The following is an 18,878-nucleotide window of genomic DNA, read 5'->3' on the forward strand; positions in this document are numbered from 1 at the left end:
GTTTATTTAAAAATCACACAACACCAGATTATAGTCCAACAGGTTTATTTGGAAGCATGAGCTTTCGGAGTGCTGCTGCTTCATCAGGTGATCTGATGAAGGAGCAGCACTCCGAAAGCTAGTGCTTCCAAATAAACCTGTTGGACTATAAGCTGGTGTTGTGTGATTTTTAACTTTGTACACTCAAGTCCAACACCGGCGTCTCCAAATCATTGTTGCTTATTGTCAGGGAAAGTCCATCTGGTTAACTAAAGGGAAGGAAACTGTTGTCCTTATCTGACCTGGCCCACATGTGTCTCTTAACCGCCCTTAGGGGAATTAAGAATAGGCAATGAATGCTCGCCTATCATGACGTTCAATCTCATGAATTAATTTTTTTTAAGAAGTCTTAGCTTGAATGTTGCCAAACCTAACTCCGCATTTCCAATATTTAGTCTGTCACCTTTTGTCTAGTAAGACTCTTTGAAGTGATCTCTTCTGAACTTTTACATTTTTAAATAAAGGTTGATTAAAAATGATAAAATTGGTTGATTTGTGTTGACTTACTTTAAGAATTATGAAAAATTTAAAATTGTCAAGTATAAAACTATATGTAATGCATTTTGCAAAGTTTAATCGACTATAGTTTTAGTTACTTGAAGATTATTTCACCTTGCAATATAATGTTTAAAGCTGTGTCATAGCGATAAGTGTTTAATTAGTTGCCTTGTCATTGTTAGGTTTATGAATCACATGAAGCATCACATGGAGTTAGAGAAGCAGAGCAGTGAGAGCTGGGAAAACCACACTACCTGTCAGCATTGTCATCGTCAGTTCCCCACACCTTTTCAGCTACAGTGCCACATTGAAACTGCTCACAGTCCATATGAGTCAACAAGTAAGTGTTAGGTATCTTTTTAGCATGGTGTTAAATGACAAATTTCTGCATTGCAATTGCAAATTTGATAAAATATGTAGGATATTGAGCTTTAGGATTTTATTTTGTATTCTGTTTGAAATAATGAATAATAGTAAGAATGCCTCGTATCAATTGAAAGCTAGAAAAATCACTGGACAAGAACTCATAATAATATGCAAAAAAAAAGGTGCATGCTTCAGAAGTCTTCACCCTGGAGACCTGCATCTGCAGATGATATTGAAATTCCCATTAATTGAAAATGAGAAGCCATGTGCTTTCTTGAATACGATAAATCTTTCTCAATTGGTTAACCTTTATTTTGGTCTGTAATTGCATAAGCTATGACAACCTGTCATAAATGTAGAAGTTGTACACAGTGTATTGCATGTGTTTGGTGAATGGTGTAAATTCATTCTACCTTTTAAATGACAAATTTTATTTCCACATATCGAGGGTAATAGTGCAGCTTTCTTGTTAAAGTGACTTTGATATCCAGTAATCATAACATATTCATTATCCTGTTTTGTTTGGTCTGTTACTTAGGATAATTATACTTTCACTGTGTAGTGGAATCATACTTCATCCAAATAAAATGATTTGTAGATGTACAATGCATGCCATATGTGTTCTCCCATTAGTTTCTGTCTTTTTCATTTTGCAATACCACAGGGCATTTTTTTTAGTATGTGTTTTAATTTGTTCTCTTGTGAAGCTTTACATCTTTTTAGTCTGTTGTCATGCTTCTTTCTCCAGCTGGATGATTTGCTTTACATGATTAGTTGACCCGATTGTGCAGAATGAGGCAGCCTTGCTGTGGCACTTCTTTCTTGATCCAGCATCCATACAATTACCTGACAAAATTCATTCAGTGAGGCTTGCTGAGTTCAGATACCAGGGTAAAGGCTACAATGGAATTATCAACTGCCTTTTAAAATCCAGTAACACATATGACTCTATGCTGCAGTTTGCAGAAGGCTGAACAAATGGAGTTGATCAAGGCTTGGGTCTCCTCTTCAAAGTAGCTGTTTCAGAGAGGTGGCTATGGGAAGTACTCCACATGTTCCAGAGTATCTTTTCAGCATATGTGGGAGGCAAATATTTAACTGACCAAAGCTGGGTTGCAATGAGTTTTGGTCTGGCAACATTGAAGCATATACTAAGATTTTTGTATGCAGAACTGAAGAGATTGAGGCTGGCTTGATAATCTGGTGCAGAGTGGGCAACCATACTGTAGTTATTTTATGATGTAAGTCAGGTATGCCGAAGATGATCAGTTTAGTTTTGCCATAGAGACTGCTGAAGCTTAGAGTTTTGCATGCAGATGGCATGTAATATTCTCTCTAGGCGGCATTTGGTCTTTGAGAAGTGAATGGCTGATTGTCAGATTGTAAATTGTATGGGAGCGATCATGTAGTCTTTTCTGACCCCAGTTTGATTATTGAACGTGCCTGTTTCAGATGCCCCACTCTCAGTAGTCATATCATCATGAGGCAGTTACAGAATTGTGATGAAATTTCTTGGACCTTCAGGTGGCTGGAGCACAACTCACAGGGCCTCATGGTTTATGAATTTAAATACTTTGGTCTGGTTGAATGAAAGCATCAATGTAAGTTCTTGATGTTATTCTTGTTCTTTTACTTCTGTTTGTTTGGCAACAAAGACCATTCTAGTGGTTTATCTGGAAGGAAGAAAAAGAGAGATACTTCAATAGTTTCTGCAGACTGATTTATCTCACTTCTCCAAGATAATTACAATTCATGCATTCCTGAAGTCAGGGTGAAGAGATGCTGGGGGAGTTGTTTTTCCTCCCAAATGTATGAACTATGGATATGAGCAAAAATTATAAGCTTTGAAAATTTCAGCTGGCATATCATGAGGGCCTGCAGACTTTGTTGTATTTTATCCATTTGCTGGTATGTTGCATTTCTCCCATTGACAGTAGTTCACCCATGTATCCTGGAGATTGTCATCTATCACTGTGGATTCATAGTTGAGAATCACTAAAAATGTATTTTTCAACATTAACATATGGGAGAAATGCTTTCCTGACTCATTCAGTGAGATCTCAGACATCTGCGCTAGAATCACTTGCCATCCCTTCCTAAGTTCTTTGTTTCCCATAGAGCCCAAAATTCATTTTTGAATATATTTGTTGTCTCAGCTCTCTTGGATAAAGAACTCCAAAGATTCACAATCTCTGAATGAAGCAATTTCTCATTTCAGTTGTAAAAGACAGACCTTTTTTTAACTGAGATTGACTCCTAGTTGCAGACTTTCCAGTCAAGGGAAACTGCATCTGAGAATACTATATTTTCCAGTTAAGATTTTGATACATCGGTAAATGGAATCACAGTTGCATTTATGTTTGAGCCCTTGCATCGTATGATCTTTTTTTTGTCTGCAATTCTCCTCGGACCAGTTTTATCTGTGCTGAGAATTTTGAAATAGAAAATCTTTATGCAACTAGTTCTTTTGATATCTGAGTTTGTATCAATGTGAAACACTGTGCATATGTAATTTAGTCACCATTAAATAAAATATTAGCTAATTGCAGTGTGGTCTTGTGAAGGGAATGTTTTTCTTGTACTGTATAAGGATCTCGAGGGTGATGAATTCAATCAGGGTAACAAGGTTTGAGATAGAGATAGAGATCAGCCAGTTTAATATCAATAGGTTTGAGGGTTGAAAGGCCTGCTGTTGTTACTATGTTTCTAATTTTGTGCTCATACTGTTCTACTTTTTTCTGCCCAATATTTTTGCAAAAAACTCTTGTACAGTCACATTTGTCCAAAATGTAAAAATATAGAAAGATATACCTGGCATAAGTTGCCAAATAATAAACTTATCTTTGTTCATTTTCCAGATTATTTACTTTCCTAATAACTAAACAACCCACTTTATTGGCACCATATCCATAAACATTCACTCATCCACCACCAATGGTGAGAAGCAGCAGTCTGCTTTGTCTACTAGACACACTGCAACTATTCACCAGTGGATCCTAGACAGCACCTTCCAAATGCATGACCTGTACCATCTGGAAGAACAAGGGCAACAAATTCATGGGAACACTGTCTCCTGCAAATACCCCTCCAAGCTACTCAGCATCCTGACATGGAAATATGTCACCTTTCCTTCAGTTCTGCTGGGTAAAAATCCTAGAACTTTCTCAAACAGCATTGTGACGACACCTACACCAAATGGACTACATAGTTCAAGAAGGCAATTCACCACCACCTTTCCAAGGACAACTAGGGATAGGCAATAAATGCTGGCCCAGCAAATGACATACACCTCCACAATGTTCTAGTACCTTTAAATCTTCATCCATTGGTATTTCTTCAGTTAATACTAAAACCAAGATAATGCAGAAAAGGTTTATAAAAATCATGAGTCTTTCCCCTGGGGTGGGGGAGTCCAGAACTAGAGGGCATAGGTTTAGGGTGAGGGGGGAAAGATATATTAGAGACCTAAGGGGCAACCTTTTCACAAAGAGGATGATGCGTGTGTGGAAGTGGTGGAGGCTATTACAATTGCAACATTTAAAAAGCATCTGGAAAGGTATATAAATAGGAAGGATTTGGAGGGATAAGGATCGGGTGCTGGCAAGTGGGACTACATTAGGTAGGGATATCTGGTCGGCATGGACAAATTGAATTAAAAGGTGTATTTCCATGCTGTACATCTCTATGACTCTAAGTCTGCCTAAAAATACATTGAACTTTGTGTTTTTCCTGGAGTGTTGGGGCTTAGGGGTGATCTTAAAGAGGTTTATAAAACCATGGGGGGCATTGATAGGGTAAATAGACAAGGTCTTTTTCTTGAACTGGGGGAATCCAGAACTAGAGGGCATAGGTTTAGGGTGAGAGGGGAAAGATTCGAAATGGAGCTAAGGGATAACTTTTTCACACACAGGGTGGTGCGTGGGTGGAATGAGCTGCCAGAAGAAGTGGTGGAGCCTGGGACAGTTACAACATTGAAAAGGCATCTGGATGGCTATATGAATAAGAAGGGTTTAGGAGGATATGGACTAAGTTCTAGCAAATGGGATTAAATGAGGTTAGGATATCTGGTCGGCATGGATGAGTTGACTCTTGTAGTTTTGGAACGTTTAACTTTTTAGAAGGATATCTTAAATTAGTTGGAAAACTTTGGTTGCATTATCAGTATTATTATTTGTTGAAAGTTGTTTGTAACATGACCTTCTTTACTTTGAGAACAGAAAAGTTCAGTTAGATTGTCAATATAGTCAGCAATTGAATGTTTGTCCATTTTGGGTATCCAGTGTCACCTTTGGATTTACTTTACTGTGATGTGGAAATGTTGCTTCAACTTGAACTTGTTTAACTAGTATGAGTATTTTCTTCTCAAATACCTTGCTGTTGAAATTTGTTGTAAATTAATATTTGTATGATGGGTGCAATAACATCAAGAACCTAATTTCTATGCTGTACATCTCTATGACTCTAAGTCTGCCTAAAAATACATTGCACTCTGTGTTTTTCCTGGAGTGTTGGGGGCTGAGGGGTGATCTTAAAGAGGTGTATAAAACAATGGGGGGCATGATACCCTAACCAAACCCATTTCATGTGGATTTCTTCTGGTCAACAAAAAAAGTAGATTTTCATCTTCACATGTCTGCTAAATTCAAATTTGGATCCCAGAAGTGAAAGGATAATATGAAGCTGTGATTGTTGCCCAAATTTGAATAAAATCACCATGTCACCACTAAATGAAATATTAGTAAAGAACATTGTACATCCCTCATGATGCTATCAGGCAGAGATTAGGTTGCAGACTACCAATATCTGATAGGATCTTAATTCCAGCTCACTTTTGTGAATGGTGCTGTTTCTGTGGTTTGAATTCAGTGTCTTTAAGTATCTAAAAGGTCTGGTTCATGGAGAGATTGATTTTTAAAGGTGGTGGAATGTAATATTATGTTGCATTTGATGCTCAGTTTATTCTTGCACATGAGAATGCATGCTGTGATACTGTTTTGCAAAAGGCATATTGGAGAGAATCAGCTAGACAAACACTTTTGATCTAATCTGACCTTGTATGTTGGTAAAGATGTTATATTGAGATAACTGAACTTGCTGTAAATCAGATATTGCTTGGAAGAAGGGAGATGAATCCAAATAAAGTCGGTTTAAATAAAATTGCACTTGATGAATAAGAACTGCAAAGTATGTTGGAGAAAATCTGCAATGTATTGGAGAAATACATTTTGGAGATTCAAAGGTAAATCACCTTGCAAAAAAAGAATGTGGGAAATACAAAGGAAATAGCTTTTAAATCATAGTGCAACACAACTAGTTCTACAAAGAAAATAATTTAAATACTTCTGATAATGCAGATTTTCCCCGTTCCACAGATCCCAAGCATCTGAATTCCCCATTGAATCTTAGATTCCAATTTCAGATGCTTGGGATCTGGACAGCAGGGACTTCAGCAATTGGAAGGGATCAGATGCTGTATAAAAGCTTGTTCAAGATTTACTTTATCAGTAAAGACAGAATCATCTATCGCAGCCAGTTATACCAGTATTTATGAGCTGCCCTAGCTTCTCGATTTTAAAATGTACGTTCATCTTCTGGTAGCAATATGTTGCATTCTCCCAAACACTACCAGTTCTTATCATGCTACTGCAGATATGGGTCACGGGCAGCCCCCATTACCCATATGTACCATACACTGGGGAGGTTACTGTATGTGCCTCAAATATATAAAGGCTGAATCCAAGCAGAAGGAAAAGAAGGAAGAAATTGTTTGTGGTTTAGTGGGATTAATAGTGATGTTAATGGGATTAATAGGTTAGAAGTCTTAATTTTACTCATAACAAAGTTGATGCAAATAAAAACACCACAACTTTGAGGAATGCACAGGAATTTGGTAACATTTAAAATAAATATTTTGTTCCATCAGATTCTTCCAAGTTGGATGATGCAACCCATCTGTTATCTCTCTTTTATTGTAGCAAAATTTATAAGTTGGAAAATACCTGCAGAAGCAAATCTTGTGTAATTTGTTGTATTCTTGTGCTTTGGTTGCCTTCTAGCAATTTGCAAAATTTGCGAGTTGTCCTATGAATCTGAGCAAGTACTTCTGCAACATATGAAAGACAATCATAAACCAGGGGAAATGCCATATGTTTGTCAGGTAATTTTTCAGCTGCTTTTTGTAAAAGAACATTTAAACGTTTTTGTTAAAAATCACAGTATATTCCCTTTGTTTTACTCCATTTTAGGTATGCAACTACCGCTCATCAGTGTATTCAGATGTTGATAACCATTTCCGCGTTGTTCATGAAAATACCAAGCAGTTGCTTTGCCCTTTTTGCCTTAAGGTCATTAAAAGTGGAAATGCTTATGTTCAGCATTACATGAGACATCAGGTACAGTATTAGCATTGATGCACATTCATGACTTCATAAATGTATTTTTGTAGTCATGCTTTGAGAATGGATAATTAATTATATGACAACTGTTTTACATCTATGTTAACTTGCTGACTACTTGGAAAAGAATAACTCTCGTGATTAGCGTCAATTGAGGGAATTAGCTCAGAAAAATTGCTCTCTTTCCATAGATGTGGTAGAGAATGAGAAACTGGCAGATATGAAGGAATGACTTTAAGGGAAAAAGTAGGTCAGTATTCAGTTACAGCATTATTGTTGTTTTTTATGTTCATTGTTAGGTGTACTGTATTGAACATCTTACTTCGTCACTGTCAGCAGAGAAATCTATTTGTAGCTCATAGCTGTGCAACTTGAGAAGTCAGCATTATCAGAAGCCAATTTTAGAATGCGGTGTTCAGTTAAAAACTTGCCTCAGATTGATGAAACTTTATTACTTAGTGCCATTGAGAAGATGGCAGTAGCTTCACCACACACAAAGTTTTAACATATGCTGGTTATTTTATTGTTTGCACACTAAAGCACAAATCATAATTTGCAGGAGAAATTTTGCCTTTAAGTTGTACTGACTTTATAGTTTTCATCCATGTTTTGCCTTGCTGGGGTAGCATGCTGAAAATCAAGGCCTGCTATTCCTGAAGTCATTACAAAAGTTAAAGATTTTGAAAAGTACACACGAATTCCTCAGTTTACCTGATTTTCAGATCCTGGTTGACATCTCAGAGCATGTTTCTGCAGCGAACAAGATTTACTATTTATTATGAGTAAATAGATTCTAGATACAGCTAAACAATTGTCGAGTCATAAAAACTCTAATCTCTTCATAACCTTCCCCTTATACAGACAGGAAGAAACATGGGTGTTACGGACAGAGGGAAAACTGAGAAAACAGTTCAGTCGTCTCTGTTTACCCTATCTGCTGAGATGATTCACTGTTTCTCAGTTTACCTTTCATGGATTTGCAAGAGGCATCGTATGACTGGTTCACACTTAAGAAAGATCTCGGACTTATTAGTTAAGAGCCACAGCTTATCGTAACTATAGAAGAATTGATAAACAGATTTTCTTTAGGCTTAAAATTACTTGTGCTGCAGAGGACTCCTGAGCTGGAGGAGATCTGATGGGTTAGTCTCAATCTTGTTCACCCTCACCTGTTAAGCTACCTGAGAACCAATCACGTTGTCGTTGGCAGGCAGAACGCCTCTGTAATTGATAATTGATCACTTTTCCACAGACTAATTAGTTTGTTGTTAGCTGAATCTCCATTTGTACAGACCCTTCTGCGTTCAGCTCATCTGCAAACTATACTTCAACTACTGCTTGAATAAGCAACTGTGTAAACAGTACTCACAATGAGGGTCAGGTTATTTGCTTTCAAACACTGCAGTATTCGTTCAATAATCCTTTCTTTTTAAAAGTTCTTTCCCAATTTAAGTCCACAAGTTCCTTTAATCTGGGAAAATCATACTTTGTAGTATACACCATCTATAGACCTTGGGATTTTGTAATCTGAAACATCTGTATAAGAGAAAATTAAGTAATAAAGTGGTGTTTTTCTCCTGTAAACTAGCATAGTATAATTCAGCATATTTCAGTCTGTTGGAAGCGTAGAGAGCAAGTAGTTATTCCAGATCTGAACGACTTGCTGCATGATTCTTTCTTGATATTGCTTGTGCTAATTACTTTGAAATTGTGCCCTTACATACTCTATCCTTGCATGAGTGAGTACAGTTTATCATACCTGTCAGGGCCTTTCATTACTTTGAATACCTCCATCAAAACTTCTAGAACAGTTCAAACTTCTCCAATCTGTCTTCATAACCAAAGTTCCTCATCTTTGGAACCATTCTCAAGAACCTTTTTCTACATTCTTTCTAGTGCCTTCACAGTTTTCCTGAAGAGGCAATGCCTGAATGCGGGTGCATAGTGATGTCTTCAACAACTTTTAATATAACCTCTTTGTTTTGTACTCCATGCTCTAATTAAGTTACCATCCGTGTTTTTTAACTCTTCCCCAACTGGTCATGCCACCTTCAATACAGACAGGTCCTTCTGCTTCTGTTTTAATTATATTCTACTTGGCAAATTGTTTCTCTATTCTTCTGATCTAAAATGAAACACTTCATATTTCTTCTCGTTGAACTTCATCTCCCATCTGCCTACTCTGCCAATCTACTTATGTTATTTTGTAGTTCTACACAATCCTGCTAATAGTTCACAATGCTTCCAAGTTTCATATCAATGGCAAGCCTTGAAATTGCGCCTGTTTCCCAAAATCTAGGTCATTAGTATGAGGAAAAGCAACACTCCCAGCACCAATCCCTGAGAAACTCTACTACACACTTTCCAAGCCCAAAAAATATTCATTAATTGCTCCTTTTTCCTGTCACTTGGTCAATTTTGTAACCACATTGCTACTGTCCTTTTCTTCCTTAAGCTGTAACTTTGCTCACGTCAGTTATGCAGCTTTTAACCAGTGCCTTTTGCAAGACCACATGCACCGCATCAACAGCTTGGCCCAAAATTCAAGTTAGTTAAATATGACTTTCCCTTAATAAGTCGATGTTGGTTTTTCTTAAATAACCTAAATTTATCCATGTAACTAATTTTGACCTGGATTATTATTTCAGAAAATTTAATCACCACTAAAGTTAAACAGACTAACTTGTATTTGCTCCTATTTTATTTTTGCACCTTTTTTTGTTTGAACAGTGGCATAATGCGTCCAGTTCTCTGGCATTTGAGTCTAAAGAACGCTTCATAATTATAGTCAATGCCTCTGCAATTTCCAAGTTTGCATCTTCAGTATCCTTGAATGGACCATATCAAGTCCTGCTAACTTATTTCATAGAATCCCTACACTGTACAGGCCATTTGGCCCACACCAACCCTTCGATGAGTATCCCACCCTATTCCCTTAACCTATTTCCCCTTTACATTTCCCCTAACTAATGTGCATTTGGACTTCTAAAAGGCACATAATAAAAAGAGAAATGTTTAGATGTACACAAAGTTGACTAAGTAACAGGAAATTCAGAGTCGCGGTGAATGTTTGTTTTTGGATTGTAGGAAAATGTACAGCAGAGTTCTTCATTGTTTGTACTAGAACTATTGTTTTTCTTGATTGTATACTAATGACCTCAATTTGGGTGTGTGGAATGGTTTCAAAGTTTTTGAATGATAGAGCTGAGAAAAATGAGTAGAGGAAATATAAAATAATGGTATTATTCGAAAGGAGGTACTGAGGTGTATTATTCTAAAGGAGGTACTGAAGAGGGAATTAGATGTTTGTTTTTATTTAAGTAATGTGCAGGGTAATGGGGTTAAAGGAGATTGGCAGTAGGGTAAAAATGTTTGGAGAGGTAGTTATGAGCACCCCTCCTGCTGGAATTGAACAAGAATCCTTAGTGCTGCGAGGCAGTAGTGCTAACCACTGAGCTGTCCAAACTTGAACTGGAAAGAATGTCACTTTAGAGGTACAGGTCAAATTATGTTTTGTTCAAACTAAGGAATGTAAAACTCAAAAGCAAGTATTTTAAATGAAAGACAATCCTGCCATAATCCACTCTCTTCCCCTTTCTAAGTACTCATGTTTTTATTACACCAACCAGCTCTGTGAATTATGTAAATTTCACCTCATTATATTCTAATTTTAAAAGAAGTTCCTTAAAATTTTTGTTTCTTGTCCAGAAAAAAGGAGTCTACCGTTGCAGCAAGTGTAAGCTTCAGTTCTTGACCTGTAAAGAAAAACTGGATCATAAAACTCAACATCATAGGACATTTCGGAAACCTATGCAGCTAGAAGGTCTACCTCCTGGAACAAAGGTAGATAGAGTTACTGCAGAATGTAACGATTGTTGAATATTTCTGTTAATATTACTGTTTAGTTTGATGTTAAATGTTTCAAATAAACATTCGATTTTAACTTTGTCAGGCTTTATTTATAATTTGCAAAGGCACAGAAAATGGACTGCTGATGAAGTCACTTTGAACATCCTTGATATAACATTACATGCATGTGAAGCTTGCACTTTTCTTCAGTCACATAAGTACTTGGGTTTTGAATCAGAATGCAATTTGTGTTTTTCTCTTCCTGAAGGAAAATTCAGTAGCATGTAACTCTACAGCACTGCTCATCTAGTTCCATAATTTTTGCACCTCTGAACATATCTTAAGATCTGAGAATGCTGAACTTGCTCAGGTTGTCCTTTTCAGCAATTGGAGCTTGAATTTTAAATGATACGTTTGAAGAGCATAAACCGCTGCCCAGCAATATTTTTACCGACAATATCGTGCAACTCCGTGCATTAATTCATCCCCTGACATGAGTGACCAAAGGAAAAAATAGTGTTAGTTGATAAATTTTAAATGCTATATGATATATGATATACAATAGTTGTCATCTCTTTGAAACTGTTTTAATCCACAAATATATTGTTCTTGAAGCAAAAAAAGCTCTGGAATTTAAAGTGAAAGATGTGTCACCTGCAGCTTGCATTCTCATTTTTAGTTGTGTATTGACTTCCAGAGTGATGTGAGGTAGCCCAGAGTCTACTTCTTTCTTGTTGCCTCAAACACTTTTCAGTTTGGAAGGGTTTTACGTGAACATTAAATGGAAGAAGAAAGAGAATTGAAATAACAACTTCAGGCAGCTGTGGTGCACATCTGACAGGCTGGATCAAGTGCAGCTTATGAAACTTATCCAGCAGTTCATAATCTTTTTGGCAGGAACTAGGTTTGAAAAATATCTTTGGTCCTTGTATAGTATTATCTACGCAGTATTTTAAACATATTATGTTGTGTAATTTTCAATATTTTTGGTGCAACTGACAATCAATACAATTAAACTACTTTACAAAGACAGAAAAATATTTTCACATTTTAAAAGAGGATGCCAGTCATACTAGTTTTTGACCTTGTAATGTTTCTGGATATAGAAGCAACCACCAGTTTGCAGAAAAATCATTGCCTTTTATTTGACCTCAAGATCAGCTGATATAGTTTAACCTTTTACAGATCAGAGGATATACTTGGCAGCCCTTGTCGCCACTTTTGAAAGGTGCCAGTTAGATAAACATGCTCACTAGTAGCAAAATAATATGCTGCATAGCCATCCTGATCAAGCAACAAGTACGGTAATGCTGTGTTTCTGTTACTGGACTAGTAACCTTGACTTAAAAACCATAGCAGTTTAATAATTTGTACTACAGGGGAACCTCGATTATCTGAATACCAATTATCGAAAAATCGGATTATCGGAAGGAGATCTCGAGGTCCCGACAGAAACATTACATCAAAGACGTGTTTCCAACAGTGATCGTCTTTTATTTACAGTGATTAAATAGGCACCGTCTCTAAATGACTGACCTCCCGCACTTTCTCTCACCCCCCCCCCCCACACTTTCCCTGGAGTTCTACACAGGGGTGTACCCTAAATCCCCCCCATTCCTCAGATAATCTCTCTAACATTGTCCTGTACAGGGCAGAGGTGGAACCTCTCAAAAAGTCGCAGTAAAATGTTGTGTGTGTGTGCTATTTGGAAACTTACCTAACAAAGGCAGCTGTTGGTGTACAGTCCGACTGCCCTGGAGAGGGATGGGGGTGGGGGCAGACGGGGGCGGTGTTGGGAGGGGGGTAGTATTGGACGGGGGCGGGGGGACGGTATTGGACAGGGGTGGGAATGGGGTGGGGGCGGGGCCTCACGCTGTAAGCTGCTGCAGTCTCCTGAACTGGAGCAGACTTTAAAAACTCCAAGCACCGGAGGAAAGGCATTAAATCAATTAACCGAATTATCGATTATCCGAACGAAATAGTGCCCCGCCCATCTTGTTCGGATAATCGAGATTCTCCTATATTTCCTTAAAAATAACTACAATTAACTCTATAATATTTCAATGGAAGTTACTATGAAGCTGTCAGACTGAATAATTTCATTTTGTTGTCATAATAGTTCATGATTATGGTTTAGGGAAGAAAACATGCTGTCCTTATCTGGTCTTGTCAATGTATCTGTGGTCCCTCTCATAGTTGTTCATTTCATCATTGCTAAACTATTCTGTTTTACCAAGAAGGCACTTGCCATCAAATGTTATCAATTTTTCAACAACTGATCCAGACAATTTGGAAGGAACACTTAGGGCATTGAGTACAGAGGTTGGGAAGTTATGTTGTAGTTATACCGGACGTTGGTGGGGTATTGCGTTCAAGTTTGGTCACCTTGTTATAGGAAGGATATTATTAAACTGGAAAGAGTGCAGAAGAAATTTACAAGGATGTTGCCTGGACTCAAATGTCTGAGTTACAGGGAGAGGTTGAACAAGCTAGGACTTTTTTGTTTAGAGTGTAGGAGACTGAGGGGGGACCTTATGGAAGTGGATAAGATCATGAGAGGCATGGATACCGTGAATGCACGCAGTCATCTTCCTAGGGCTGGGGAAATGAGGACTAGAGGGCATCAGTTTAAAGTTAGTGGGGAAAGAATAAAAGGGAACCTGAAGGGCAACTTTTTTTCTACACAGAGGATGGTACGCATATGGAATGAGCTACTAGTGGAAGTGGTTGAGGCAGGTACATTAACAACATTTAAAAGGCATTTGGACAATTGCATGAATTGGAAAGGACTAAAAGGGAATGGGGTTAGTATGGATGGACATTTTGGTTGGCCATGGACCAGTTTGGGCCAAAGGGCCTGTCTCTATGCTGTGGGACTCTCTGACCATATGTGTATCTGTTCTGATTGCCACCTTCTGTGCCTCAGACTTATCCATCTTTTTCCTCAATTGAGGATTCCTCATGGTGGTCACAGTGCCCTCAGCTGTGTGTGAGCCATTTCCCGCTTCTGTTTTCACTCCTTCCCTCCCCTACCACAACAACAATAGGGTTCCCCATGTCATCCCACCAGTCTTTGATCATAAGCCACCATTTCTGACCACCTCCACGTTATGTTGCAGCTATACAGGACATTGGTTAGGCCGCTTTTGGAATATTGTGTGCAATTCTGGTCTCCTCCATATGAAGGACGTTGTGAAACTTGAGAGGGGTCAGAAAAGATTTGCAAGAATGTTGCCAGGGTAGAGGATTTGAGCTGTAGGGGAAGGCTGAATAGGCCGGGGCTGTTTTCCCTGGAGCGTCGGCAGCTGAGGGGTGACCTTATAGAGGTTTATAAAATCATGAGAGGCATGGATAGGGTAAATAGACAAGATGGGGAAGTTCAGAACTGGAGGGAATAGGTTTAAGGTGAGGGGGAAAGATTTAAAATGGACCTGAGGAGCAACTTCTTCACGCAGAAGGTGGTGCATGTACAGAATGAGCTGCCAGAGGAAGTGGAGGCTGGGACAACATTTAAAAAGCTTTTAGATGGGTATACAAACAGGAATTGTTCAAGGGAATATGAGCCAAGTGCTGGCAAATGGGACTAGATTAATTTAGGATATCTGTTCAGCATGGACGAGTTGGACCAAAGGGTCTATTTCTGTGCTGTACATCTGTATGACTTTATTATTCCAGCAGAATATCACCACTATGCACACATTCCCTTCCCCATCCTTGTCAGCATCCAACAGGAACTTCTGTGACATCCTGGTTTACTCCTCCACTCCAAGTACCAGCTGTTAACTCCATAACACCTTCCCATGCGATCACAGAAGGTACAACACTTGCTTTTATGTATATCCTCCTTTCTCATCATCCAAGGCCCCAGGCACAATGTCCCGGTGAAGACTCCATTTACCTGCACTTGATTCAATCTCATCTGTTGTATTTTCTGCTCACTCTGTGCTCTATCTACACTGGGGAGATGAAATAAAAACTGGGTGACGGCGTCACTGAGGACCTGCACTCAATCCATAAAAATGATCCCGAGCTTCCAGTTGCTTGCCAGTTCAACACGTCATTGTGTTCCTAGCCAGACTTTTTGTCTGAGCTCTGCTACAATGGTCCAGCAAAGTGCCTGGCAAGCTGGAGGAATAGCAACTTCATCTTCTGCTTAAGCACTACACAACTTTCAGGACTCAACATTTGAGTTTAACAATTTCAAAACATGAACGGCTCCTTCCATGCCTGAGATTCTGTTATTGAATGTTAGTTACCCACCTCCAGGTTCTGGCCAATGGATTGCTGTCAGCATAGCCAACCCATTTTCAATTCTTATAGTCCCTGTTAGCATCTATTCAGTTTCTCCTCTTCCCTGGCTTGCTATCAACAATTTCATTGTTTGCTTCCCACTTGCTCCTTTCTTGCTGGGCACTGTCTTCATCAATCAGGTTTGCTCGATTTCCCCAGACCCCATCTTCATAAATACCATTCTTTCCCAGCTGCCTTCAGTTCTTAGGAAGGGTCACTAGACTCAGAATATTAACTTAGTTTTTCTCTCGACAGGTGCTATCAGACCTGCTGAGTTTCTCCAGCACTTTCTGGTTTTGTTCGTCTCTTGTTCTTAAGCTGCATCCCCTAGTTTTAGATTCCCCACAAGAGGAAACTTCCTCTTGTTGTCCACCCTAACCAGTCCCCTCAAGGTCTGTAACATCACCTTTTGATTCTTTTAAATTTCATTGCATATATTCAGCCTTTGTTCATAAGATAAGCCCTTTAATCTGACCCAATCATGTTATCTAATGGTTTGAAAAATTACATTCATGGATTGAAAATGTTTCTTGGTTGGGGAGTTTTCTATAGTCTTCTAAAATATATGTTTCTTAATATAACAGGTTACTATTCGTGCTTCCATGACACCTTATCAGGTGGGATCATCTTCCATGCCTTCAACTAACACTGCAACTGCACTCCAGTGCTCATCATCCATAACTAAATCGCAGTTACCAACTATAAACCAAGTTAATACTGCAACAACTTCACTGCCATCACCGTACGTTAAGCAAGAGGAAAAGAAACCAAGTCTACCCAATAAAAGAATAACCAAATCTGCCAATTTGGTACTGCGATCATTCAGGTAAATGTTCTATGTTATTTGCACATTAACTTTATTTTAGTGCCTTAAAAATACATAAATAAGGCTGCATAAAGTTAAATGAATAATTCCTATTCATTCTTTGCATTCATTTTACTGAAAAATATGAGACCTGAATTAACTCCCTCCCTCAATCTATTTGATCTCTTTCATTGTTTGTAGTGAAATTTTCTACTGAGAGTGTAAGTTTCTGACATCTTTGTCTTAAGTTAAATCTATTTGGTAATGTAAGGAAAAATGAAAGCATCATTGACATATGGTTATGCTTTTCTTTTCCATGGAGTAAGATAATAAGTATGACGTTAATGAGCTTTGAGAAGATTTGTAGCTCAGATTGAGGTTCCAACCCAATGAAGTCTAAACACATAAATAAAAAGCAGGCCATACCACCAGTGCTTACTGGAAGCTCACTGATGATGTAACCTAGTATGGTGACGAAATGTCTGGAAATGAATCTTCCAGCTCAGCGAGCAAACTTACATCCATAAGTATGAAGCTGAAGGAATAGGCCATTTGGTACCTTGAGAGGTGAACAAATATTCTGCATCAGTCTTCACATTAGAGAACAATAAAGCATTCCAAAATGACTAAATCAATGGGATAAAAGGATAGCAGATGCACAGATAATAATCTTCCAAGAATCCTTCAATTCTGGAAAAATCACAGACAATTGAAAAACTGCCAGTAAAACACATTATTCAAAAAGGAGGAAGACAGGGATAAGAAAAAGGGAACTATAGGCCAATCATGTTAAAAATTGTCATTAGGAAAATGTTGTGTCTCCTCTAAAGGATGTGCTATCAGAGCTTTTAGAAGCAATAATATAACCAAGCAGAGTTAGGATGGATTCATGAAGAGCGAATCATGCCTGACAAGTTTATTATAGTTCTTTGAGGAGTTATCAAGCAGGGAAAATAAAGGGTAACCAATGGACTTAATATAGTTAGATTGTCAAAAGGCATTGATAACATACTGCTTATAATAAGTTAAGAGCTTGTGTTGTTGGAGATAGTATATTAGCAAGAATAAGAAGATTGGCTAATTAATAGAAGACAGAGAGTTTGGATAAAGGGAGCACTTCCAATGTGGCAACCTCCTATTAAAGGAGTGCCACAAGGATCATTGCTGGGGCCACAATTATTTACAACAGGTATTAATGATGTGGATTTGGAAGTTGAAGTAGTATCGCCAAGTTTGCACATGAGACAAAAGCAGATTGGCAAGTGGTGAGGATAACATCAGGAGTCTACAGAGAGATAGGTGTTCAGTGAATGGGCAGAAACTTGGCAGATGGAATATAATGTAGGGAACATGTGAAGTTATGCACTTTGACAGGAAGAACAGAAGAGCTGACTATTACATAAATAGAGAAAGACTTCAGAAAGCTGCAACAGTGACGTGGTTCCTAATGCATGAAACTCAAAAAGCTGGTCTCTAATTTCAGTGGGCAACAGGGATGGCTAGTGGAATGTTGGCTTTTATTTTAAAGGGAATGGAGTATAGATACAGGGAGAACTTGCAAAGACTATACAACTGTATTAGTCAGACCATACCTGGAATACTGTGAGCAGTTTTGGTACCTTTTTTAAAGGAAAGATATACTGGCATTGGAGGCAGTCAAGAGAATGTTTGGGGTGGGCATGGTGGCTCAGTGGTTAGCACTACTGCCTCACAGCGCCAGGGACCCAGGTTCAATTCCAGCCTCGGTTGACTGTCTGTGTGGAGTTTGCACATTCTCCCTATGTCTAAATGGGTTTCCTCTGGGTGCTCTGGTTTCCTCCCACAATCCAAAGATGTGTAGGTTAGGTGAATTGGCCATGCTAAAGTGCCCATAGTGTTCAGGGATGTGTGGGTTAGGTGCGTTAGTCAGGGGTAAATGTAGAGTAATAGGAAAGGGGAATAGGTCTGGGTAGGTTACTCTCTGGAGGATCAGTATGGACTTGTCGCCCCGAAGGGCCTGTTACCACACTGTAGGTATTCTATGATTCTAAGGTTCACTAGGTTGATCTTGGTATGGAAGGACTATCTTTTGAAGAAAAGTTAAATAGGTTGTGTTCTGACTGATCGAAGTTTAGAAGAATGAGAGGCAACCTTATTGAAGCTTAGATTATTAGGGGGCTTGACATGGTAGATTTGGAGAGGTTGTTTCCCCTTATGGGTGAATTAAGGACCTCAGGATACAATTCAGAGTAAAGAGTTGCTTGTTTCAGATGGGAAATGTTTTTGGGGGGTAGTGGATCTTTACCACAGAGGCCTGCGATAGTTGGGTTGATTATCATGGCTGTGGCTTCAGCTCTGGTTTCCCTGCTTATCACCAATACCCTTTGACTCCCTTATTTATCAAGATCTTGCAAACAAAAATAATAAATGGCTAATTGGTCAGTTTTTCACTGTGTTGGTTGAAGTGCAATTTCTTGACTGGAGCACCAATCTACCTTTTTGCTGTTCATGTGATAGAACAGGGCATGAAGAATCCCAGGCACTTAAATAGAGAATTCAGGTGTTGGCATACTAATTTTTAATGTCGAAATAATGAGGTTGTGGCAGTTTTAAGATTTATCCTATTCTGAACTGTTTTAACAAAAGGTACATTTGGT

At 38.5% G+C, this 18,878-nt stretch overlaps 1 protein-coding gene across 3 annotated transcripts in view; it reads left to right on the top strand.

The window, feature by feature from the left end:
- Positions 1-18,878, top strand: part of znf280d (zinc finger protein 280D) — a 128,847-nt gene that overhangs the window by 81,812 nt on the left and 28,157 nt on the right. For all 3 annotated transcript variants that reach the window (XM_043677476.2, XM_087981129.1, XM_087981128.1), the window contains exons 9-13: positions 720-877; positions 6,960-7,060; positions 7,149-7,295; positions 11,007-11,141; positions 16,022-16,263. In XM_043677476.2, coding sequence (XP_043533411.2) covers positions 720-877; positions 6,960-7,060; positions 7,149-7,295; positions 11,007-11,141; positions 16,022-16,263 — 783 coding nt within the window. The remainder of the gene's footprint in view (positions 1-719; positions 878-6,959; positions 7,061-7,148; positions 7,296-11,006; positions 11,142-16,021; positions 16,264-18,878) is intronic.

This window comes from Chiloscyllium plagiosum, unplaced genomic scaffold, assembly GCF_037043375.1.
Source record: "Chiloscyllium plagiosum isolate Xiang-an unplaced genomic scaffold, Cpla_swu_hap1 HiC_scaffold_39, whole genome shotgun sequence".
Classification (NCBI taxonomy): domain Eukaryota; kingdom Metazoa; phylum Chordata; class Chondrichthyes; order Orectolobiformes; family Hemiscylliidae; genus Chiloscyllium; species Chiloscyllium plagiosum.